The following is a 26,297-nucleotide window of genomic DNA, read 5'->3' on the forward strand; positions in this document are numbered from 1 at the left end:
CCGGATGAAGCCACGTGCATGGAGGGACCTTGCCAGGATTTTTCCCACTTTCTTGTCTCTGTTCTTGTACTCAAAATACAGGTTTTGCTACTGCCACTGCAATCCACTCCTTCCCCCAGCCCACAAACACACAGCCCCTGTGCCCCCGCACCTCTTGTGAAAGACATCGAGGAACTGGTGATAATTAAGTTGCCAAAGAGACAAGCAGGGACCAAGAGATGACAGACACAGCTCTTTGCTCGGCTGCTCTTTTTCTCTGAGTGAACAGCCTGTGTTGGTGGCAACATTGACACCTGGGTGAAGTGGCGGACACAGCGCGCGGTGATGTGCTTGTGATGCCAGGAGAAGCTGCAGCTGCATAGGGAGTGTCACAGCACCTGCAAAGGGCACGAAGCTGCCAGCTGGGGCACATGATAGGAAGCTGTGCCTTCGGGATGGATGCTTCAGGATAAAATGCCACATTTTGAAGGTTTATAAAAGACAGAAATCATACCTCTCTACTTGGATTGTAAATGGGTGAGGAAAACATCCCTATATACACCTTGCCAGACTGGGGGAAAGGGGAGATTTTTTCCTTTGACCTGGTACCTCACATCCCTTGTGCAGGTCACACTGCACCGCTGGGAACCCCTCTGCTGCATTTGGAAGAAGATGGGCACCTCTTCTGTCTTGAGCCCCTGCACTGTCTTGAGCGCAATGTGCACACAAGGCAAAAAGCTGACTGAAAGACTGATTTGCAGGTCTGACATAATATCCAGCTTTACTCTGTTACGGGACCGACACCGTCACAACCTTGTGAAAGTTGTGTTGCTCGTGAGCACCACACGAAGCGTGCCCTCGCTCAGCCCAGCAGCCCGGCAGATGCTGGCATTCGCCCTGGCGAGGAAAGCCGGCCAGGCAGCTGCCCTGCCGCACCGTTCCCAGCCGCAGGCAGGCTCAGGGTTAGTGGGGAGCAGATGCCGATGTGTTTCAGGGGAGCCGGACTGCTCCTTCCCTCCATGCTCCAGGCATCAACACCAACTGATGCAACATCACAGCCCTAGTTGAACACCACAGAACGATAAAGACCCATAATAACCTCAAGGACTTATATTACTTGCCAGAAGCATTTTAACTGACAGAAGAATAAGGTTCAACTAGATCTGCAACCTTTATTAAAAAAAAAAAAAAATCCATGATAGATACCATGAGGTTTTTTCCTAGAAAAAAATCATCCAGGAGAGACTACTGGGAAAATTGGAAGTATATACTAGAGCTAGATGGAGACAATGCAAGTTTTCACCAGTTGTGCAAAGAAATACAGAATTTCCTCCAGTGTCACAGTGAAACCGGAGCCTATTCTGCTGTGGGATTACACCCTGCCCACTTGCATTCTTGACAGGAGGAGATTATAAATTCAACTGAAGAAGAGGAAGACTCTGAGCATCTGCTTGGATTTGCAAAAAATGTAAAGTTGCATTTTTAGGTAGCATTCAAAAAATTATCTAAATAATTTTTTTCTAAATTGCAGTGGAAGGTTAAAAGTACTCAAAAAATCCAGGCCTTTAAAAGCCAGCAGGTAAAAGCCGACAATATAATTTAGGAAGCTGGGTACAAAACCTCTAAATAATACTACTGATTTCAGCTATTCAACGGGAACTGGGCACCAGCAGGAGAGCACAAGCAGGACATCAGCTGGAGTACAGGGAATGCACTGGAAAATAATTCAGAGTCCCTTCTTCAGGCTGCTGCAAGGTGACCTTTGGCTTCACATGCAGCACAAACAGGTGGGTAGAAAGAAACTTTCTGAGCATGAACCTAAATCAGAGAGAGTAAGGCATGAAGGTATGTACTACCATGTCGTGTACATCAAGGTTATTGGAAATTAAGATAAAGGAACAGGAAATACTAATGGAGATTAGTTGTAGCTGTGAGGCAACAGAATCATTTCCTTCTCACAGTTTGAATCAGAGAGTTTGTAATTAAAGAGCAACCAGCAAAGTATGCATCATGAGCTTGTCACCAGTCGCTTTAGAGGACTGTCTGAAGAACAGGTTCATTAATAGATATTTGGGGATGATCCAGATAAAACAAAATAATTCTGTCAGGTTAGAACTTAAATCTGTGCTCCCAGTACAATGGCATTGCATCTACTGCAGGCGTAATATCATTTACCATTATTTCAATGCTTTTCTGTTCATATGTTGGAAAATTTGTAGACAGATTAAGCTAAAAGCTAAAAAGCTGGTGGTACTATCACCTGCTAAAATAAGAAGAAAATAAATACAAGCAAACCTGAAAAATAAAACCCTAAACCCAGCTCAACGCACAGAATTCACAGAAATAGGAAATGTTAAATGATAACCATTTATCATTTAACACTTGTCCAGCCACTTCTTGCCTGGGCCAGTGGCCAGCGGCAGATGCTTGGGGGCAGCAGTCACTGCCTGACCTATGTCCTGGGGTGCCCAAGGTGGCAGCAGTTCCAGAGAAGAGCTGCCCAGGCGGGGCTCTGCCCCTTGGCTCTCAAGCAGTCGGCTCCTCTCCCAGGAGCCTGCCCAGCAGCACTGGGAACACTGCTCAGCCCTGGGGAGTGTTAGACCTTCTGCAATGAGCAGCACCAGGCCCCAGCCCCTGTGCATGACCCCTTCGTCTGTGCTCCTCAGCTCCTGCAGTCTGGAAAAAGTGATCCTTCCTCACTCATCTTCGCTTTCCTCATCACAGTGACAGCTCTGCTGTCCTCCTTCCCAGTGTCTCTTCCAAGCTGGAGAGTCCTGGAGCGTCGGGTCTATTTAGGTTCTCCGTGGAGGCAAGCTGCCCCCTGAGGGCACCCCGCACCTTTCGGTTAGGTGCTGAGGCCCCGAGCAGCGCCCTGTGTGCTGTGCTGGAGTGGGCAGTGCCAGGCTCACGCCGCAGCGCACAGCTCTGGCGTGGTCACTGGTTCTCCAGCATTTTGCCCAGGATCAAGCTGGGGTTTGGCGGAGCATCTGCAGCCATGCCAAGACCTCTTCCACAAGTGGCCACAGACAACCCACAACCCGCCGGCGCCCGTATATGCTGTTGCTTAATTCTTATCACACATTAGTCCTCATATAACCTGCCTGTCTTTTTGCCCACTTTTAGCAGTTTCTCAGTGATTATTTTTTGTTTTGGCTATCTATATTACTGTGTTACTGTCAGCAGCTAGTGTCACCTCACTCTTCACTCTGCAGTTGTTTTTTTTTTTTCTGGGGGGGGGGGAGGAATGTATCTTTTTTCTTTTAACACCAACTCTATTTTCCCGCTGTGGAACCGGCAGCTGAAGTCAGCTACAAGGCTGGAGGACTGCTAAGCAGCTGTTCGAAACTCCAAGTGCACACAATCGAACAGACCACCCCAGCTTTCTCACTGACTCTTTCAGAGACCCCTAGTAGATTTACGAGAAATAGTTTCCTTCTACAAACCCATACTGCCTCTTTCCCATCACATCACCCCAGCCACGTACCTGCTAATGCCCCTTTCTGCTGGTCAGTGGGGAATAGAGCCCTGCTCGGGGGGTAATTGCTTCCTCCCTAAGAGTTACATAAAGTGCTTTATAACCCCATACGCGTTTTTATAGGGGATCAATACAAATACACTGCAGATCAGAAATAGCAGTTGGATATTTCAGCGCTAAGCCTGCTTTTACTTCTTTTATTTCTTTCTTGCCGTGTCCCTATTGTGCTGGTAGAGCAGGTATGAACCCTGCTGGCCTTGACCCCTTCTGACAGGCACCTCCTCCTTGGGCTGAAGAGCAGAACAAAAATGTCAAGGTCTTTTCTAAACGTAGGTCTTGACAGGGGTCTGCCACGTACCAAGCTCCCAATTCAAAGCTAGTAATGCACTTTTCAGAATAAAAGGGATATTTCCATTGTAAGAAGCACAACCATTACAGCTTTCAAATGCAAAATCTAATTTTAAAGTGTCTTACTGAAATTGGGCAAATTACAGCTGAATGTTCACCAAATGCCCCCAAAGATTCCATGCAAAGATTTATGCGGATTCCATGCAATCTGACAACATGTGGGGCTTCCTCAGCAGATAAATAATACCGGCTCTCTTGTGAGCTGTTTGCTCAGGGTAATGCTACAAGACCCAAGAGTCAGGATTCTTTACCCCTGGGTTGCAGGGTCACCTACATTACTGGTCTGGTTTCTGTGCCCTGAGCAGGCAATTAAGCTTTGCTACCCACCAGGAGAAACAAGGCTGGTCTGTGGCTAAACAGGTCCCAGTTAACCTCATTTCACAGATGAATGTTCATGAAAAGCAAAGAGATGGGAGAGGGGAGCTGTCAGAGCAGAATTGTGTTTAGAAGTCATCGAAGTGATGGTGAGCAATTTATCGTACCGCTTTCTTAGCTGCATCAGTTCTCTAGACAATTAGGAGCATCGCTCCCAGCCCGGCTGTGTGCCAGTTCCCAGCACAGCTGCTGCATGACAGCATGGGCGCCCGGCAGCTCCCGCAGCGATGCACAGTGCCATCAGGTACTGATATTTACTGGTTGCCCAAAAGTAATGTTGTTAAATAAACGCTAGTGTAATGAAGTCATTTGTTTACATCTGAGACAAAGTTAGTTTTAACGATTGAACTGCCTTCATCTTACCGGAGTAAATATATTAGCACAGCAGGACCTGGCACAAGAGATCATTACATGCATTAATCTTCTGTGACCTGTTTGTTAGCCCCACTGGGCTGTTTTTCCTGATGTGGTGAGCAGGGGCTGCCTGCCCCGGTGCCTGCAACCCCTCCTCTCTGCCAGGCTGGACAGGGGTCCCAGGGGAAAAGCCTCCCCGGGTACGGCTCAGCACCGGGCTCTTCCCAGAGAGACCTCAGGGCTTGGCCCCATGCTGGTACTGACGCTTTGGCTCAAGCTTTGCAAGGTCCCGACCTATGTGAGTTATTTTTCCCAGGGATGCTGATGCAGAGGAGCTGCCTGGAGGATTTCCTCCCCCTTGCTTTTAAATAAGTAGATTCCCGCTTGGCACCCATGCATTTCCAAGCATCCTCACACAAGTACCACAACAGAACAGCTTTCAAGACACTTTAGCACTTCTCATTCCGATAGAAATCAGGGAGGCAGAGCTGTAGGGCAGTGAAAAGCAAGCTCTGAAGATCACACAGAAACCCTTCTAACTTGCCAAAGGAGCTTAATTTTTATCTTGTGCGAAAGTTCAAACCAAAAGCCACACTACCCAAGCCACTTCCAGCCTTAGCTGTGATGAGAAAAGAATCCTGGAGTAAAACAATCATGGCAGAGGCACATTTAGAACAAAACAAAACCATGTGATAATATTTTTCAGAAGGGGAGTTCAGCTGTGAACACGACGCTCTCCTGAGGGTATCCATACTAATTTTTATATTTACATTATGACCTGGCCATTTTTACAAGGGTTATGGTGCAATTGCACCATTTTTGTTTCCTTTAAAACCTTGTTTACTTTCTTAAGAGAATGAGGTTGGAAGGAATACAATACACAAACAACCTTCCATGCTGCAGTCAATGGAAAAACCCTTTTAAAGTCTGTTAAAGCTCCCATCAGCATCCCAGCTGATGCAACATCATGATTGTTATCTCTGCATTACCACACATCACTCACACCACTCAATGCAGTAACACCAGCCCAGGCACCTTTGTGCAACTTGCCACGCATAAATACGTCCAGCAAGCGGAGGCGGTTCCTCTCAGAGTTCTACATGGGGATGCAGACAGGACCCTGGCCCTGGCACGTTTGCCCCTCTGAGGCAAGCACACAGCAATTTGATAAGAGAGATAATTAAGTCTGGTTATGCTCCTGGCAGAAAGCACATCACCAGCACTTACGCTCTGATCACACAACTTGTGATGCTGTGCAGTATAATGTCTTGGAAATACTCATGACTTTAAAAAAATAAGATACAGCTTTTGGGTCATAGAGGAAAAACTGATCCAAATTCATCCAATTGCAACCATAGCAAAGTCTAAATAGAAACAATGAATTTATTATGAAATTATCTTGAAGAATTAGATGAACCTCATGGTCTGAGTCACTTTTTGTCCTTTTAGGCTGGGCAATAACTGAATTCAAATATCCATATCTTACCACTTTTGTACCTTTCTATTTCAGTTCTCATAGCCATAAAACAGATTTTATTAGATGTCACATCTCAGCGTTTCAGTCACCCAGGACTTCCAGAAACAGACCGCAGACTGAAGGCAGGTATTGAAGCACCTTGCACTGTAATTTCTATGTATTTCTCCTCTGACTGCAGCCACCCTTTTTCCTGCCTTCCTTTCTATAATTTACAAAATTATTATGGAGTCTGAAGAAAATAAAAGGCTTTGATCTTGTTTTTATTTTTAACAGGGAAACACTGAAATAATCACAGAAGACGCTCAGTATGCTGTATCATGCTGTCTTTCATTAACACCAGAGTGGCCTTATTTTTCTGGTACATGTTAAAGTTGACAAAGGCCAATTTGAAAACATAATGTTTCAGTATTAATCTTCCCCTTGTTTGTTTTCATTTAAAAGCATATGCAACAAGAAAGTGAATACTCCATTTCCCGGGCAAAGCAGCTCAGCCTCAGGTCGGCGAGGTGAAGTCTGAGCAGCAACACCACAGTGTCAGGATCCCAGCCAGATGCTGGTGTTCAGGGCTGTGATTTTCACAGTGCATGGCTATCGATACTGCACAACCTGAGAAGGAAACTGTGGCAGCAGCTCTGGGCTGCTGGACAAGCTGCGTTTTGCTCCATTTGGGAAGGGCAATACACTGGCAGTGGCTGCAGTCGAGTCACCTCAGCAGGCATCTGTCTTTGCTGTTAGGATTCTCCAAGCTGCATGGCACTGGGTGGTATCCTCCTGACTCAGGTGGACTATTTATGATCTGTCACTTCACTGGTGAGTGATTAAAGCATCTAACTGTTTGTACAGTAAGGCACTGGCCAGGACCTATATGGGAAACCCCCCTCTTACTCTTGGAACAAAGCGGTGTTTGCACAGTGCCTGCTCTGGCTCTGCCTCTTTGGAGCAGACAGACAGCACCTGCTTGTGCACAGTTGTTTCCTTCTGCTTCCAGCAGAGAGGGTTTACATCTGAAACAGCTTTTTTTATTTCTCCTGTTTCCTTTTTTTACACCCATTTGTCCTGTACTTGGGAGGTAGAAATAGAAAGCCCTGGCTGCACCAGCAGCAGGGTGTGCATTGACATAGCGATGGGGCGAGGTGTGCCAGTGATGCTCAGGAGCAGCGGCAGCCCCCTTTGTTCTCCCCAGAGGTGCTGAGGTGCATTCACATCTGGCAGCACGTAGCCCTCTCCTGGGGTCAGCCCTGTACTGCAAAGCACTGTTGATTTTCAGACTGGAGCAGACTTGTGTCCAACCACATCGACCATAGACCATAGACAGAGTGAGACAGCCTCAAAGGCTGGGGAAGCCTATATCTGAGTCCAAGTCTCTCCTGGAAATTGAATGTATCAGAAGTTTCAAGTTGAGAGGAAGACAATCTTAGAAGACAAATATTTAGGAAGAAGCAGAAATACCAGTATCTATGTTGGCATCAGTGCAGGACCGACCCAAAGCACCCTGCAGCCCTGGGTCTGGAGGGTGCATTGAGGTGATAGAACCATTCCCACAGGCCCAAATGCAGGAATGGGTGAGACGGCTCCTTGCTGCTGGCATCCTGCTCAGAACCACCTGCCTCCAGCTGCCCACACGATCCTGTACCCAAACCTGCTCCTGGACATTCAACAGTCTGAGGGCAAGGAGAAGCCAGAACATCACATAAATTTTCCGCAAGCTGCCACTGGCATCCCAGCATTCAGGGAGCTGGTCAAGTAGGACAGTGACCTGCTGGGAACTCCCCAGAGCTATTCAGCAGCGATGGTGAGCCAAAGGCCACAGCATCTCTGCTACTTGTACCTGTTCTATGCAAAGCAGAGGAGCCCTCTGCCAGGCTCTCCTGCCAGTTCTAAGCCATCTGATAAACACAGATGAAGTTTTGCTCAGGCTGCAATTTGTTTTTTTCATGTCATTCCCATCAACTGTCTCATTTTGAGAACTGCAGTAAGAAAACATCAGCCAAGGTTTCTTTTATTTTCATCTCTAGCCAGCCTAACTGGATGCAGATCCAAACATCCCGGACTCTCACCCACAGGGAGGGCTCAGCCCTGACTCCCTGCAGTGGTGCAATACAGAGGAAATAATATTCATTCCTCAAATGCTGGATTAATCCAAGCTGTCAGCTGTTTCTTTCACAGCAGTTATATGCTGGAGATTACATTACAGAATAGCTGCTTATCATAAATGTTCCAGCTAGCACTCGCTTTCAATAGCTGCTCACCCAGCATTCACGATGAGAGTGATTGCATGACCCAGCAACGGGATGGCTGTGATACCCAACCAGCACTTCCCTCCTGTTACATGCCAGATTGGTACCAAAGCCATACAGCCCAGGCACAGAGGGCAAAGCAGGGAATCCGCTACTGCCAGGCAGGTGGGCAGCTCCTCTTGTCTGGGGCAATGGCATTTCTGCAATCCCACCAGCTCCTTCTGCTGAGAAAAAGGTTCTATTTCAAATAGGGTCATTTACTAGACTAACAAGAGACCTATAATTTACATTTGCACCAGACTTTCCCCAGTGTGACCACCTGTTTCACCTCATTATATGGATTGTACCCTTTTGTACACAATTTCACTAAGAAGATTAAAATAGTCACAGTACTAATGCTAAATATAAAAACACATTAAGGTCCTGATATTGACTACATCCATCAGGACTTCCAAATTAAACTACTCCATATCTAATGTCCATTGCCAGCGTGACTTCCTAGCTTACTGCCCTTAAACCATGAATGAATACGGAGGCACCGCGAGGTGAAGGGGACTTGAACAACATAACAGCCCGGCTGCAGAGCTGCAAGAGGAGCCCAGGGGGTAACATGATCACAACCTATGTGTACTTATACCTGGTGGGTATGTCAGATAGTAGGGGATCTTTGGTCCTGTTTCGTCAAGTGGGCAGAAGTTGAAATCAGCAAAGGCTGAAGCCAGAGCCAGCCTTTAGGGTGATGGGCCATCAGCCCTGGTCACCCAGGAGATTTCATAAACCCTTTCTCTCCCAGACCTGGCACTGGTTCAGACTGCTTATCTGTGAGGGAAGGGCTCTGCCCAGTGCTCAGCAGCTACTACGTGCCCATGGGAGCACCACAAATTGCCACCCAACTAATGCTGGACATGAGTCCTGAGCAAATGCTCTCCTCCCCAAGAACACTTCCCAGAAGAGTCACCACGCCTGGCCCACGGGCGCAGGGATCTGCAGCCAGCAGGGTCCCTCACAGCCCTGGGGAGAGGACACTCTTTGCCATCCCACTGAGTGCCAGAGCGATGCTGCACTGCAGAGCAGCCACCATCTCTGTCAGGCAGCAAAGCAGCTCAGTGATTCATCGTCCACACCGCCGGCCACTGGGGCTGATTCCTGTCTCCTGCAAGCACGGGTCTTATTGCAGATGGCTGCAGTCTGGTAAACATCGGGACTTCATTTATAGAGAGCCTTTGGTGTGAGTGCTACACAACTGCAGACTAACAGCCAAAGCTAGGGGCAGGTTATCCTTTGTTTGGAATGCTCTTGCACTTCACCAAGTCTGGTTGTGCGGCATATAAAAGTTTATTACATATTTTCAGCAAGTCACAGTAAATATGGCAGACCTGAGTGAAAGGACCCCAAAGCAGAGCCGGGTTACCAGACATCAGACGAATGCAACACACAGCCTACGTTACTCGCTGAGGACTGCTCTGAGCAATCTCTGCTCTAATGCCGTCATGCCAAGTGCAGAATAACTGAACCCAGGCTGTGCTGGTACTCAGGCTGGTCAGGGAGCCCTGGCTGTTGGACACTGCCTGGCCACCAGCCCCGGTCTCCATTGCACCCAGCAGGTGGTGGTGGGGGGGGGGGGTAGGGCGGGCAACGCGATGCACTGGGAGACCTCGCTGTCCCTTAGGGTGCCTCGCTCAAAACAGAGGCGAGCTGTACCAGAACTGCTCTGCCACCCGAAAACACCTCTACAAGACCATAATTCAACTTTGTTTGCAGTGCACTGTGATGACTTTAAAATGAAAGAGCCTTGAAAAATAAACCTGGCATGCTGCTCTAGTGGTGTTTTAAAAGATAATAAATTTGCAAACAGAAGACTTGGCAGAGGGGAGGTAAAATGGGACTTTTTTTGGCACTCACACCACAGACAATTTAAATTAGGTAACTGATATCTATAAATTATTTAATTAGGTCAACTTCCACTGCAACCTCAGGCTGAAATCCCCCAGCAACCACGCTTTCTTCAGAGAAGGTCCTTTATACCCCTTGTTGCCACATAGTACTTCAAAATGATAATTCACTTAATCCTCATAACTGACTTGAGGTTTTCCAGGAGATGCTATAACTTCAAACAAGTACATTTCTCAGGAATACAAGTCTCTATGTATGGAAGGATTTGTTCCGAAAATCATAAAATCTCCATAACAGAGCTCCGTAATACAGTTGCATAATGATATAAACAGTGGCTACAAAATGGCATTCATATGTTTGTTTTCCATAAAGCTCTGAAATAACAGAATTTAACTAAGGAAAACCAACTTTGTTAAAATAAACCTGTCCTCTCACTTAATCAGAAATTAAAACAGAGCTGTGTGCCAGTTCAGCTTTGCCTGCCGAGGCCTTTCCCATCACCCACCTAACCCCCCTCAGCAGCTCAGGTCAACATCATCCCTCCATGCCCAACATGGCCAAGCCCAGCATCCTCTCATCCACCTGCTGCTGCTGCTGCACACTGCTGCTCTCCTGCCACTCACCCTTCCCATCTCGGCCTCCAAGCCTCCTGTCTTGCCTGGGCTCCTCAGCTCATCTTCCAAGAGCATCCTTGGTTTGGGTGGGTGTCCCCATCCCTGTCCTGGGCTGCAGTCACTGCTGTCCCTGCTGCTGCTCCCACCACCCTTCCTGGGCCACACGTTGAGTAAGAGCGACGAACTGTGCTAGTTGAACAACAACAAAACCCAGCAATAACCCTATGTTCTTGCTTTTTTTTAGGCGGAGTTACTTCCCAGCTGCAACTGGCAGATTGGTTGTATGGTCATGAGGCAAAGGGCAGAGGTAAGCAGCCAGGGGCAAGAAGGTTGGGGAATATTTTAGCTGATAGTCTGGCCAAATGACTGAGAATACAGAGGCTGTAAGCTCCCGGCAGCAACAGATGTCTTTTCCCCTATGCATCCTGAAGGCTCCATAGTGCTCTGGGGGGTGTCTGGGTCCTCCCAACTTTCATCACCATCACTTCAGCTGGCATGCTTCTGTTTCAAGGGTATTTCCTACGAGTACCGTATCTCCATAATCCACACTCAGCCGACATTTTCCCAAAGACAGCAGCCTGCTTGGGCATTACACAGCCTTCTCACCCTGTGCAACCTCTCCCAGACCCATAAGTAACTTGCTGGCAAAGCACATTCCCAGTGGAGGGCATTCCTGGCAGAACAGCCCTGGAGAGCGAGACCATCCCTATGTGAAGGCTTCACATCTGAGCTGCACTCCCGTGGTGTATGCTGCCTGGCTTCTTCATGATGAAGCAGAAAGTGACGACGTGTTCACATAACAGATATCTGATGCTTTCCATCACCCCTCACCAACCCTGGCCATGCTCCAACCTGGGGCCCGTCCAGCTGCCCCAGGCACCTCGTGGGGACAATGCACCCAGCAGCTGCCTCTGCAAGGAGGAGGATGGGTACTCTTGCCTTCTCCTCCCTCCCAAGAGAAAGGGGACAGAAGATCCTGATGCACACAGATGAGAAAATACCAGGGGCTACTGAAAGACGGATCAATGTGGCAAAGACTTGTCAGGGAAGCAGGTTTCCAGCACCCAGGGAAATGGAAGGGTAAGGGCATCTGTCCCAAGACAGACACTAATTGAGCAAAAATGTATTGAAATCAATACTCCGGAGGACATTTCTGCATGGTGGTATGTGCTAATTAATTCTCCTGTGCAGTCTGAAATCCTGCCTTGATCATGACCCTCCCCTCCACCTTCAAGCTCCCGCTCCTCTCCTCTCAAAATGTCTTTGTAAGCAGCAGTTAAAATGGGAATTAAAAGCACCCAGGGTCACACTGACACACACCTACATGGAAAGGTCACTGTGGTGCTCGGACCTGCCATCCTTTTTATAGTTAATTGCAGTATTAAAGCCTCGTAACAGAGAGCAATGCCCATCAGCGCCAGCGCTTGAGAGCCTGGCGCTGCAGACCTCACTCCCACAGACGCTGTCACTGCGCCTGGTGATGAGACACGTTTCTCTGGGAAGATGTAACATGGGAAAGCCCAGCGTTTGACACCGGCAGGCAGGAAGAAATGGTTACTAGCAACAGAAACTGTGAAATAAGAACAAACAGGAAGCCAAAATACTTATACTGAAAGATGTGTTTTTCTCCCCGATGTGGCTGCAGGGACCACCACTCCAGTCAATACCTGCACATTGCACACATTCAACACTGTCCAGCTCAGGTGAAAAACAGATTTTCCCTGTAATTGGAGAACGTGACGTAGAAAGTGCATAAATGCTAAGTTGAACTTAGAAATCTGCCAAAGGCATGGCTGAAACGCTGGCACCATGAGTGCAGCGGAAGATGCAGCCGGGTACGGCAGGAGGCAGGCACTCATGCAGACTCCCTGCTGTAAGGGAGAAGTCTTTCAACATAGTTTTTTGTAGTGCTTGACTAGTCATACTTCATTTGCACTTTTATTTATTCCATATGCCGTTTCTCTGGATTTCTGTAATGTTACTGAACACAACGCTGTTTTCTTTGAACAGCAGTTGCAAGGCCCATTTCAGCTCGCTAAGTCACCAGGTGCAGACACCACAAGACTTCAGGGATGGCAGCAGAAATCACAGCCTAATTAATATGGCAGGAAAAGCACTGTCCAAACATCAGCAGCACACCTAATACATCAGTACAGGGCTCAAAGCCCGTACATCTCTGGGGTTGAGGGAGGGAATTTTTGCATAGGGCAAAACTTTTACTTGAGAGGTGTGAGACTGTACATGACAGAAGAGGGCTTGGAAGTGTGGAAGTTTAAAGCAACATATAACTGTGAAGTTTTTTAAGCAGATCACTGCGGGGTGACACTCTTGTTCTTGATCTACTGGGGAACGATCCCTGAGATCTCCGTTTTTCCTGCAGGCTGCTGGGCAGCAATGACAGTCACACTCTGCAGCTCAGCTACCTATTGACTTAAAGAGCTGGGCAGGCGGAAAAAATATTGCTCTGCTTTCCTTCTGGGGTCTGGTACAGCTAATTTCACCTTATTTTCCCCATGAACAGTTGGAAAAGCCAGAAAATAAATGCAAGGAAAGACAGGGCTTGTGCTTGCAGAGAAATATCTGGTAGATTCTGGTTGGTACCTCCCAAGATACTGCTCTGGGATGCTGCAGATACAGTTTTTTAAATTGCTTGAATTTATTCCAGACTCATTCTTTTGAGAAGAAAGGAATTGGGTTATTACTAACAGCAATTATGAATGATACCGTTTTTGATTTCCAAGTAATTTGCAAGTACTCCGTCAAAAAAGCATGCTGGGTTTGCTCTGCTCCTGTTCACACAGTGCAGGTCCCACAACGCTGTGCAGCCATCGGTGCGCATTCACAGGCTGGGACACGCTGAGCCTGGAAAACACATGGGAACTACAACACAAAATATTAACACTTGGGATTTAGTCTCCATTCTGTCCTGGTAAAACGCTTTACTCCTGAATTTTTGCACTATCCTCATGAGACATGTACACACAGCATCTGCATTGTTTCATCAGCCCCCGTGGCAGGCAGATGCAGGCAGCAGCATCCCCCGGAGCTGCGCACCCCGCGGTGCGAAGCCGTGTGCCTGGTGGGTGTGCGTGTCCATGAGTGGGACTGGGGCAGCGCGGCAGCGTCTCGCCGACAGCCCCACCGCTGCGTGGCACCCTGGCAGCACGCACGCCCACGGCCCAGCGCTCCCACGCACCCGCAGCAAAGCTGAGCAGCCCTCAGGGCTGCCGACCACCTCCCAGGGACCTGCTGGGCTCTGTGCTGGGCAGCGGGGCTGGCTGGGTGCCCACACACCCGCGGGGACAGGGGACGTGGCCTGAGCTTGCTGGAGCAGGTCCCGATGGAGACGCTTCTCCTGCCTGCCGGCACCAGGGCCAAGGCACGGGGCAGCCGGCGCAGTGTGCCCACAAACATCGGGGTCTGCCTGTCTGCAGGCAGCTGTACCTGCTGCTGCCCACCAAGGGGGATGGCAGCTCTGACTCCACCAAGATAAAAAAAGTGATTCCAGGACTGATAAATAGATGCAGAGGGGTTTGGTTGCATTTTTGAGGGTATTTTCTCTCTTTTTTTTACACTTTATTTTCAGTATACCCCTACTTCAACTTCTATTCCTGCCTCTATCTGAGCTACCTCTGCAGAAGAGATTTTTTTAAGCCTTTTCCTCTCCCTGGATGTTCTGCATCTCACATGTTCTCAAGGACACTGAGACTTGGAGGAGTCACAAAAGCCACAGGAAGAAAAGACAAAAACAGGCAAAGCACAGCCTGAGAGGTGAGACTGACACCTCTGATGCAGGGGTATCACAAGCAACAAATTGATATTTTTTTCTGCAGCTTGCCCACCCCCAGAGAAAGCTTCACTTGTATTGTGGTGTGAGGAACCACTGCTACATCGGTAGCCCTGGGCAGCCCTGGGTGTGACTGCCAAACAGGTTCCTGGGGTGTCAGGGCAGCCCCAAACCAAACCTCGGTTCCCAGGGACCCGGCTGCAGTGTCCCAGTGAGCAGTGGAGGAAATAAAACCTGTCTTAGGTGGCTAAAGCAGGATTATCTTCAAGCGTCTGTTAGCAAAGCACACAAGCACCCAGCAGCTACCCTGTCTGCAGGCACCCAAGCTACCTAAAAATCTTATTTTTTCCTTATTGCCCCACAGGGACAAGCACAAGAAAAGCTGGTCCTCTTGTGGGTCTGAAGACCATCCTATGCCCAGGAGACAGAGCAGTTCAATTCTCATTTGGCAGAGGATGAACTTAAACCCTGCACACTGTGGAAACGATTCTTTAACCACCATCACTTCCTTCACAAGCTGTACTAGAAAAAGACAAGACGCTCCGCCAGAACTTGCAGCTCCCAGAGAAGCAGAGCCCCCCCTGTGGCCTTAAGTGCAGCCCTTCTGGGACAGGTTTTAAGACTGAGTGAGTTGAGGGTGTTGATATTGGCTATGGGTGGGCAGCGGCTGGCTGGGGGTCTGGGACGGGGAGCAGGTGGAAAGGGCTGGGTCTCTGTGCCCTGCGGATGTGGCACAGGTGGGCTGCATTTCAAGTCCAGGACCCAGCAATGGAAAACCAGGTACTGCTTAAGGTGTGTGAGCCCTTCACTAGGTATGTACTTAAGTTTCTGTCAATTTTCTAAATCAGACTTCAGTGCAGGACTTTGCTTCTTTTGCTGTGAGATACCGAATCACCAACATCCCATCCCTCCCCAATGCACTGCAGCTCCCCAGCAAAGATACACTCTTTGCCTTTGTTGTTTATCTGCTCAAAGACAGATCACCACCCCCTAAAATAGAGCAACTGTTCAATTAGTTCTTAATTGGTTTTATTTTTTTCCTGCCATTCAAACTAATTAGAGTTACCTAGCAATGTCTCACTTGCTCATTTTAATGAGGATTTTGATTTAGGTAAGCAGCAGCAGGCATTGGGAGCCTGCCTAACGTGCATGTCTGACACACCCCTGGGGCTCCTCCAGCTCTGGGGGCACAGGGTGGGTGCAGAGCCCCCGGCCACCCTGTCCCGCAGCAGCACAGCCTTGCGTGCCCTGCGCTCCCAGCACCGAACCCGCACGGTGCCACATTGCTTCTCCCTCCAGCTCCTCTCATACCTTGGGTCATGCTGGGCAGCCTTAAATCCAGGCAATGGCAGCTGGTGGCCAGAAGGGACATGGAGGGCTGCCTGCTCTGCCTCGCCTCTGGGTGTTACAGCCTTGGTGGCTCACTTGTGGTCATGGTCAGGAACACGGGGACCTGCCATTCATGTAACATTCACTACGGGGATGCTGGTGGTGGGGACACCAGCTCCCTTTCCTGGTTTTCTCTCTGACAGGACCCAGGGAGGCAGCTGGTCTGGAGGCGAGGTCACTCGGGATGAAACACCAGGTGAGGTCACACACAGAAGTTGCACTCTGATGTGATGTCACCTTCATCCTGTAGGTAGGGCAAAGCAGTGTATGGTCACAGGCAGCCCGGCTGGTTTGGCCACCAACCCCAGCACAGCAGCTGGCTGCCTGTTGGGCACGAGTGACAGCAGAGTGGCTGCCCTGCCCAGGCTCCAATGCCCACCTATTCGTCATATGCTTCTCATGCCAAAACCAACCGCCTTTGAAAATCCCAGCTAGTCAGTCATGCTTCTGGGTCTCACCAGTGCTTTAATTTCAGTAATTGAGATGTTTGTCTACATTTCTCTGTCTTATCCCATTGGGTATAAAAGTGGATTATTGACAGACAGAGCAGTTCTGGTGATTGTGTTTGTTCTTCATCCAAAATCAGAAATCAATGAACATTCCTCAGCATTTCCTAAGAGTAAAAATACTTTTTGCGCAGCTGCTCTGAACTGTCTTTTCTGGTCATGGCTGAGCAGTGGCCTCTGCTCTGCCTTGTGCTTGCACTCCCGTTACTGCGCTCTGAACCTGCCAGATGCCTCTGGCAGCCCCAAATCCAAACAAAGGAAAAAATGAGACAAAAAAAGTGCTTCACTCTCAGTGTTCAATAGCTAGCGGCAGTGGTGATGGGGAGCATGCTCGGCGCTTACGGAGAGGCCCAGCGCAGCCTGGCCTTTCTCCTTCACTGTGCAAATGTCCTGTACACAAAGATGTTCCTAACTGCCCCACTCCCGCCTTGTGCAGGGTGAAGAAATCCCGTGTGGTTCCCTCCTGCTGGTGATGTGAACAGCCCTGGCCGAGAAGCTCCTCCCCAGCGTCAGCCAGTGCAATGGCAGCGCTGTGCACTGACCCTAGGCTTGCCTCAAGCGACGCCTGTACCACCCGTACCACCATACGGCCCCTACTGCCTATACCACCCACACCACCCATAACGCCCATGCCTCCCAAGCCCCTCATACCGCCTATACCACCCATACTGCCCACACTGCCCATACAGCCCCTCCTTCCCTGTGTGCAGGATGCTCAGGTTGGCAGATTAATACCTGCCATGGCTACCCTGAAGCCATACAGAGCAGCTCAGTGACGGACCTCCCCAGCCACAGCTTGGGCAGGGTTCCTCAAGCGCCATCCAAGAAGAACCTTCATGAAGCTAAATGCACCTTCCTCGGAGGAAGGGGGGACATGACAAAACAGACACCCAAGTGATTTTGAGGGGCTCAGGTCACACAGGGCTGAAGTGAGGGTTTGGGGCCAAGGTGAGAGCTGCAGCAGGACATGCCACTCCTCGCAATGGAGCTAAGCAGGAAAAGTATGTGTCCAGCACTTGGTTTTGCTCTTCCCAACGCTTGAAACCTTAAATTGACAAAAGCATTTAAAAATAATGTACTCCAAAGAACAGGTAGAAAGGCTGGTTGTCATGTATTTCACAGGGGCTGAATGGATGCAGGACCACTTGCATTAACCTGCAAAAGAATTAGCATTTGTAATTTGCCTCTTAGGAATCCCAGTTTACCTTCATCCTCTATCTTAATTCACTGACATCATAGTTATTAGATAGATCACTTTTATGGATTATGTCTCGCAAGGGCAACATTTTAACGAATAGTAGAATTAAATGTTTGCCAGGATTTTTTTCAAATAAATGATCAATTACTGCTGGGCGCATCCATCACATTTATTAGCTACCTTCCAGAAACATTTTTCATATCTTGCAAATTGAAATGAGGTTGAAGTTGAATTTTATTTCTTCTTCATTTGCCCATAGTAAATATAGCACTTACTCATAAACCACCAAGATCAGTGGGGGTTTTTGTGTAAGTCTTTTTATGACACTGGATAAAATTATGTGTCTGCAGCATAGCAAAAAATATTTTCAAAAAAATTAGTAAAAATATGAATTTCCTCTTCAAAAATGCCTGGATAACTATGACCTGGCAGATAAGATTTCTTCCTCATTTTCAAGGTCACCATGAGACTACCTGGTATGCATTTACTACTAATAACATCCAACTACAAGGTTAGATTGAGTGTTGAGGTTTTGGTCATGTCACACATACTACCCTTGCTTTAGCTTTAGCAAAATGGAGTCAGAAATGCCGCATATTTCATTTTCCTATTATCAGAAAATCAGCTTTATATGATATTAGAAGTTATATGTAAAATACAAGCTGCAGTCTCTTCTGCAGAGATAAAGGCAGACCAAGTGTATGGAACTCAAAAGGGGCTCACATGGGAAAAGAAACAAACCACACCAAACCCTTTCCAGTCACCTCTTTCCAACCAGCCCATGCACACCTACTTGCAGGTGGCATGCGGTGTCACTGCAGTGACAGCCTGAGCCCCAGAAATGTGGGGAGGTGCCCTCAGTCCCAGTGACACCTTGGGCCACCCCCCAGAAGCTGATGGTGGCTGGTGCAAAATGCCTGCCTGGGGACCAGGCACTCTTGCCGGAGGCAATGCCAGAGCCAGAGGCGCTGGAGCAGACGAGTCCCGTGGGGTGGCAGGAGGGGACACACCACACAGTCACTGAGCACTGTGGGTGCCACCTGCCCAGCTCCTGGGGCTGGGGTGCTCCGCAGAGATCTGTGCTCCTGGCCGAATGACGAATGTCTAAACTGTGAAGCTGAAAGTTTGGGGTAACTGGTATTTAGTAATTCATCACCTTTCCAGAAAACTGCCATGAAATTTTTTACGATGTTTAAAACAGGATTGGGGTGTGGATTCAGCTTCTGGAAGATGTCCTTTGGCTAGTCATAAGGTAAAGTTAAAAAGCGAAAAGAAACCTGAGGTGGCAAGAGACCCTGAAGGGTACCCATGAGTGTCTGTAGCAGTCTGGAGGCAGGTACGATGCTCCCTGCGGTGGGGACTGCGCTGAGCCCCTGTGCCCACCTGGGAGCACCAGCACGCACGGCACGGGCTGCACCACCGCTGGTGTGCCGGACAGGGCTTGCTTCCCTCTTGCCTGCTTTGGGGAGAGGGGAAGCTTACACTGCTGGCGGTGCTGCGGTGGTTTGCAGAGCCCACAGGTACTTTGCATGTGAGTGGGTTTCTGAGGAGTGACTGACACTTGCTGCTGGGGAGTGGGGGCAAGGGGATGGGTACCACAGCCCCCTGCCCTGTCCTACAGGGGCAAGGCAATAAAGCGGCAGGAAAAAAAAAAAAGACAGGAATATTCTCTTTTATGGTTCCCCACCTTTAAGGAGTCAGGCCTGTCAGATACCACAGGCAGGAGAGTTTGACCCATCTCCAACACTTCCCTTGGGGCGGGAGCTGCAGAGAATGATTAGCTGGACCACCACTTCCCAGTCTGACGACTGCTACATCCTCAGCGTCCACACACGTGGAAAGATCCTTTTTCACATGATGAGCTCACAAACATCCTCAGATGGCATTTGTTTCCTTTTTTCTCCAAATTTAAAGTCCAAACCTACCTGAAAAGTTCAATTTCTTGCTCACATTCTGAGTATATTCTAGTCTCCAGCCCCAAAAGAAAACAAAACAAAACTAAGGACATCTTTGCTCACAAGAGTAAAACATCTCCCCCTGCTGCAGGTTAAACGGGACTTTAGGAGGATGCCAGCGGCAGCGGCTGAAAGCGATCAACGGGCACTGAGTTATTGCGGAGGGTGGCTGGGAGCTGCTCTGCCAGAAGCATGCCCAGCAGCACATCCATGCCAGGCTGGAGGGAAAGGGCAATTTTGCTTTTGACTGGGGATTTTAGTTTTGGGGAAAACTAATTATTACAGCCACAAAAGGAGAGTGTGCAACTGGGGACAAATTCCTACTCTCCAGAACATCAAAACTGAAGTGTCTGTAGGAAAGGGTTTTATTGTCAATTCTGATTCATTGTGGGCTGGTTTGTGCAGCCCAATAACTGCAATGCAATAACTGTTTATTCTTTTGATCTTTTTTCTGCTGAAGTCAGAGTACCAGTCCCACTTTCATATAGATTTTAGAAAACCGTTATTAAGAAGAAAACGATTCTAAATTATCGCCATTTGGAGTTGAATCTCAAGCCAGAGGCCTTTTCCAAAGTTTTATTTGTGTACTGAAGATGTCCTGCTCCAATACCGATGTACCTGTGAACGTTGCTTAGCATGCACTGTCATCAAATCATACCTATGTGTATTTTAAAGAATACTTCCCATTTTGAAACCTAACCTCCTCGTGCTCCTGATCTTTTTCCCATCTGTATCAAAACCTTTCCTAAATAGCTTTGCTCTTAGTCGTGGAAATTTACAATCGGGATGTTTTAGTACCAAGCAGCAGAGGATATGACCTCAAACAGCATGCCGTGGAATGTGTTGCAACGTTACTGGAAATTTTACAGAAAAAAATGACACCATTGTGAGTCAATGAAGTATGGTCATGGTGGGGCACTGACCCGTGCTGGGCTCCCGCACGCACCGCCCCGAGCCCCGAGCTCAGCGCCCCGGCACTGAGCCAGCCAGCGCTGGGCTGCCCCGCTTCCCTTCTGCCATGCAAGTGCTGCCTCCTGGGTGAAGAGGTAAAAGCTGGATTTGAGCAGCTGATCCGTGAAGAAGGCGACTGCTCTTCTCCCATCATCTCCTCCCACCATGCATCTCCCTCCCGCCGTTGCCCAGCTCCCCACCCGCCCTGGCCCGGTTTCACCCACGTTCCCCCCTGCAGAGCTCTGTCCCCGTGAGCCCAATGGCCCTGCACCTCCCTAGCCGTGGCGGCCAGCAGCCTGGCTGGCCAGCACGGGCTCTCCACAGCCATTACGCACGCTTCGCTGGGAAACGGCTCCGTGCTTGCTCGGAGAATGTACTTTACAGGGTCTTATTTCATGGGAGTTACTTTTACAGCTTCCCTAACTGCCTTGCATGCTCTGCTGGCCAAAAAAATGGGTTTTATTAGTCCATGTCAATAAATCACAATCGACTCTTATAGTGCTATGTATATAAAACTATATATACATATATATACACACACACATCACATCACAGTTGGGGAAGTAGCTACTTTACTCCTGATTCAGTAGGTTACTCACAGGCTCTGGCAAGTCTATTTTTTCAAGCTGTATTTGCAGCTATTTCAGTACATGGTGTATTAAACTTTCAGCATGGTACAGCAGCCCTGAAATGTGCACGCTCTATACATCTGTGAGAAATCTGTATTTCTGCCATCATTCTGCATCTCACCCAGAAACTGGTTTTGAACAGGATCACATCTCATAGAAAGATTCTGAGACATTTACATTCACATCTTTTTTACCACGCACTACTGATAAGCAGCTGCACTTTGTAATCACATAAGTGAGAAATAACATGGTAACGAATGGAAGAGATCGCATCTACTACAGACTGGAGGTGATTTTCCTTAGATGTTTCCAAGTTGATAGGTTGCGAGAGGAGATTAAAGGAAAAGTCAATGCAACAGCACGATAAATTATTTTCTACGATGGGGGGAGTCAACAATGATGGTATAAAACATGGCTTAAAGGCATGTAGCTTCATCCCAAAACTGTTTTCTAATGTGCAAGTAATTGCCATGTTAGCCACAAGAAAGTCATGTTTTGATGAACAGGAGGGAGCCAAGAGCTGGAAGTTGGCTGGGAGCTGGTTGACTCAGAGCTGAATGCTATGGTAGAGAGAAGAAACCGGGGGCTTTGAAGGGTCAGGTTGCAGCTACGTTTTGCTGACTATGAGCTATATTAGTGGGAAGCAAAAGTTGGGGTTTGGCACCGTGTTACAGAAGTGCGCAGCAAACACCCCCTGCCCTCACCAAGCTCACAGCCAAAACTTCTGCAGAGCCTTGGAGCTGCTGGAGCCAGGACTGCATGGCAACTGGGGAAATTGTCTCATTCCTATTTTATATGTGAGAAACAGAGGTAATCAAATAACTGTGCGATCTAAAATTACAGGTGAGGGTTTTGGCAAAACAGTTTAGTCCAGGTGCTTTGAGTCCCAAGCCTAACGTTTTAATATGAGTTAATTTTCTCTCATGTGAGATGGAGCTATTTCTATCAGAAAGGCTTTCACCATGTGTAGAGCCCTTTTTAGTATTCACAATTAACACAAGCAGTGATTATTCTTCACTTTACTTGGTGTACAGATGCTGGCTTCAGGTAGCAGCTCCTGCCCCCGTGGCACATCACTGCGGCCTCTTAGGAAGCACCACGAGGGCTTATTCTGAAAAAGTGAGCATGAGCTGGAGAAAGGTGATCTGCACAGCTTTACAGGGAGGGATTTGCCATCATCAGGAACGCTCCAGCTCCTGAAATACAGACGAGTAGCAGCATACGAGGTGGCAGGTAAGCAAGCCCCAATTTCTGCTGCTTCTCTTTCAGATCTGTTGAGCTATTGGAACAAGCCTCCCCACATCCTTCCCCAGCAGCTTGTGTTCCTTACCCCTGGCTGCTTGGTCTGTTTGGCAGAAGCACTGGGTAACACATCGGGTGGTGCGCAGGCGGCGTATGCACCCTTGCCAGCCAGCCTCTGCATTTTTCCTTGCTATATTGGTCTCAAATGGGCAGTGTTATTTTAATGAATCACATTTTTGTGCAAGTAGACCTTCCTGGAAGGCTGTGCCCTGATCAGCACAATGTAGCCTGCTCACATTATTGACCATTTCCATCTGTTGCATCATTAATGGTATTACAGGAATCGCACTTATGTGAGCAGGGGCAGGCTCTCAGAGCACAGAGCCTGTCTTATGCTGCTGCAGCTGGGGACAAGAAAGCTGCTCCGATTCAGACACTGCACCTTGCAAACCCGCTCACCCTCTCCAGGCACAAGGTCTTTCCTGCAATCTGAGTTGATAAAATTAGCTCCAGACCTTACACCAGGCTGTCTTTCCAACACCGTGTAACAGCAGTTTGCAAAGAAGGCATTTTTGAGACATTTGAGTTGAGCTGGCAGTTGTGGGACCTCTGGAGAGGGTGGGAATGGTATTTTAATTCACACATGATGAACAAGAGTTTTATCTGAAACAACAAAAAAATCCTCATCAAGCTAGAATGAAGGTCAGAGGCAGGAGCTGGTCCCAGACTCAGCTTTCTGAAGGACACGGCAGCACCCAGAGCCCCAGCAGACCACGAGCTCTCGGGTGCGGCCAGCAGGCAACCTCCCTCCGGAGCGGTGACCGGCAGCAGCAGCAGGGGGGTGCCTGCAGCAGGGCAGGCGAGGGCGGGGTCTGGGGGCCTTGCCCTGCCCCACGCCGTGTGCTGGCCAGCTGGGTACCGGGCAGCTCTCTGACCACCTGGGAGCTGCTGGTGCCAGCATCTGTGCTGCTAGTGTGGTCAGCAAGCTTCTTTTTGAAACCAGCATGAGTCTAACCCTAAAGCCTGCTATTATAGCTAAAAAAGCCCTTGGCTGACTGCCGAACTTGTACAAAAGCACGCAGCTGCATTTCTTGTTTTCATTCAAAATACTACATAGAATGTCACTAAACCTCTGCAGTCCTGCACATCAGAGGAACATAAAAGAACACAATCAAAGGCACAGTCATCAGAAAGTGAGGGATCACGTGCCATGCCACTCATGGCCAAATGCACCCGTGCAATAGGCCAGCCTCTTTCCCAGAAGCATCCTTGCAGCAGAAACCACTATATATTTAAACTTCACCATTCCTGCCCTCAAATGCTTTGAAGTTTATTTTTGTTTCTCTGGCTCTCCCAAAATGGGACACATCAATTATAACCATAGCTGTGGGTATGTGGGCAGGGAAGGGGTTTGTACAGCACAGAGTGGTTGTCCTGAGCTGCACAGCATAATTTGGCTTCAGACCAGGGTTGGGGTGGAGATATATAATTAGCAGGTTTTCAGTCTCTCATTCTCCTGCAGAAGCTAATTTTTAATTACCTGCTCTACCCCATGGCTGCCAGACTCATGCCTGAAGAGAGGGGGGCTCTCCTGAGGGACTTATTCCTGTTCCTACTTCATAGACCAGAGCAAACAAAATAACGGTGATGAAGACACTCATGTAACATCCAGTTTTACCTTTAGGCCCAGACGAGGTGTTTCAGACTAGATGCAGACTCCAGAAGCGCTGATGAACTTTTGCACAGAGAAAGTGTTGAGTTGGTAAATGCAGAGCTATATGCACCACTTTCAGCTGCAGCATTTTTCACGTGTTGGTAACCTCCTTAGAGGGTCGAGTAAAATAGCTTCAGGCAGAGCCATGGCAAATCCCAGCCTTTAGCTCATCAGTGCCTTGCTCTCCCCCTCCCCATGGGGCAGTAAGTGGGCAAGCACTGGAGCCATTGCCACCAGCCCCACCTGCTCCCTGTGCTGGTCCCTCAAGCATCTCTCTCTCCACATGCCGTGAGGTCAGCTCGCCACCGATCCCTGCTGAAGGTCACCCAGGCCCCTCCCCCTCCTGGACAGCCCTGCATCACAGCCATATGCCAGTGTCGTCTGTTTTTTGAAATGTTTATGCTTTCTCTCTCTCTCTCTCTGGGAACTTCATTAACTCCAGCCTTCAGCAAAGTGTACCAAGGGTAATGACAGTTATTAAAACCTGCTGAATGATTAACAGATTATTGCTGCTGACTGATTCACCTGGAGCCCCAGCTGACCCTTGCTCTGAGCAGGTGGAGCATCTCCATGCCTTGAGCAGAGCCTTCCTGCAGATCCTGCAGATGTGATGGGTAGCATGGTGCCACCTCGGTCCTCTCTCAGATCCAAGTGCGCCTCTTCCCTTTCACCCAGTGCTAATAGCCATTCGTTATTTAAGCAGGAGGATGCTTGCTGCCTGCGGCATCACTAAATTTAGTCTGCTTGGAGACAGAAGGCGCTTTTTGCTGTTCTGACTTAAGAAGCATCTTGCTTCATCACATGCTTTCAGGAGGCCAGGAGAAACAGACTGCAGGGGATGATACTCTGATTCAATGAACCATCTCTTGCCTGGCCAGTCGCCCTCAGCTGCTGTGGAATGTGTTACCAGCACTTTAGATGTGAAAAAATACAAATAGACAGGAAAAATATGTTGAGAATTTTGCTTTTCTAAGGGATTTAGGCATTGCTCTGCCAAAGGGAATGAACCGATCTATAGTTTGCAAACCATCTCTTCTGTAAGCATCCAGCCCTGGCCAGCATCTGGGGAGAACTGAGGCTACCAGCCAGCAGCACAGGTTTTCTGTTGGTACCTGGGGCTGGCTGCGGGCTGTGCTGACAGAACGTGCCAGTACCAGCGGAGAGGCACAGACATCTGGGTACAGAGCTGTGAGGCAAGGCAGGGGGGCAGTGGGACCCATTACGAGCAAGAGCTTGGCTTTTCCCTCTGCAGCCCAGTTGCCAGCTGGGAAGGCACAGGTCCTGGGTGTGCAGCTTATGGGCAGCCTGCGCTGTGCTCCCTGGGGAGCAGGACCCTGACCCCGTGGGAGCCACGGTGGGATGGGCAGCAGGGACTCACCGCTCCCCCTGTGAACAGCAGGGGATGAAGTCACCCTCCTCGCTTCACCCCCTCACCTCCCACTGCACTGCCTCCAGAGCCTTTCCTCTGGGATGCTCTTGGCTCTCTTTTGCCTGTAGCTACCCCTCTCCGGGAGGTGCCTGGCATGCCACAAGCCTGCAGCTGGCCCCAGGACCCCCAGGTGCAGCAGAGACAGGGAGCCCAGCGCAGGGAGGAGGCACGCAGGCAGCCACAGATCCAGATCCAGGCACAGACATCCAGCAGGCAGGAGCCTGAGAGTGTTCAGAGCAGAGGTGGCCAAGGCACAGGCCAAAATTTCAACAAAAGGGGTGAAGCTGTATTTTAGAACTGTATTCATTCTTCCTCTGAAAGATGCAGCAAGAGCCCGGGTAAATGCTGGGGTAGAGGTACCATACAGCTCTTATGAGCCTGGAGCACAGCAGTTCTGTAAGCACACAAAGCAAAAGAAAGGAAAGTTGGGTGGTTGGTGGGGTTTTGTTTGGCTTTTTCTTTTTTTTTTTTTTTTTTTTTTTTCATTTTCCTTGCATCCCAGCAGCTTGATCTCACCTCCCTCTAAGTACCATACATTGACAGTGTTTAGACTCCAGGAACAAAATGTTTTCAGCTCCAAAGCTGATGTTTTCTCTTGCTTCAGAGTGATATGCTTCATTGTATAAACCATTTTCCTATTTTATAAATTACCTTCAAATTTTTAGAATCATTTATTTAGTCCTCA

The 26,297-nt window shown here is 48.7% G+C and overlaps 1 protein-coding gene across 1 annotated transcript in view; it reads right to left on the bottom strand.

Annotated features, from left to right (window-relative positions):
- Positions 1-1,158: 1,158 nt before the first annotated feature.
- Positions 1,159-26,297, bottom strand: part of LOC308069532 (uncharacterized protein) — a 91,835-nt gene continuing 66,696 nt past the window's right edge. The window contains exon 6 of the mRNA XM_080401937.1: positions 1,159-26,006. Within this exon, the coding sequence (XP_080258063.1) occupies position 26,006 (1 nt within the window). The 3' untranslated portion in view covers positions 1,159-26,005. The remainder of the gene's footprint in view (positions 26,007-26,297) is intronic.

The sequence above is a fragment of the Falco punctatus genome (assembly GCF_963210335.1).
Source record: "Falco punctatus genome assembly, chromosome: 9".
NCBI classification, from domain to species: domain Eukaryota; kingdom Metazoa; phylum Chordata; class Aves; order Falconiformes; family Falconidae; genus Falco; species Falco punctatus.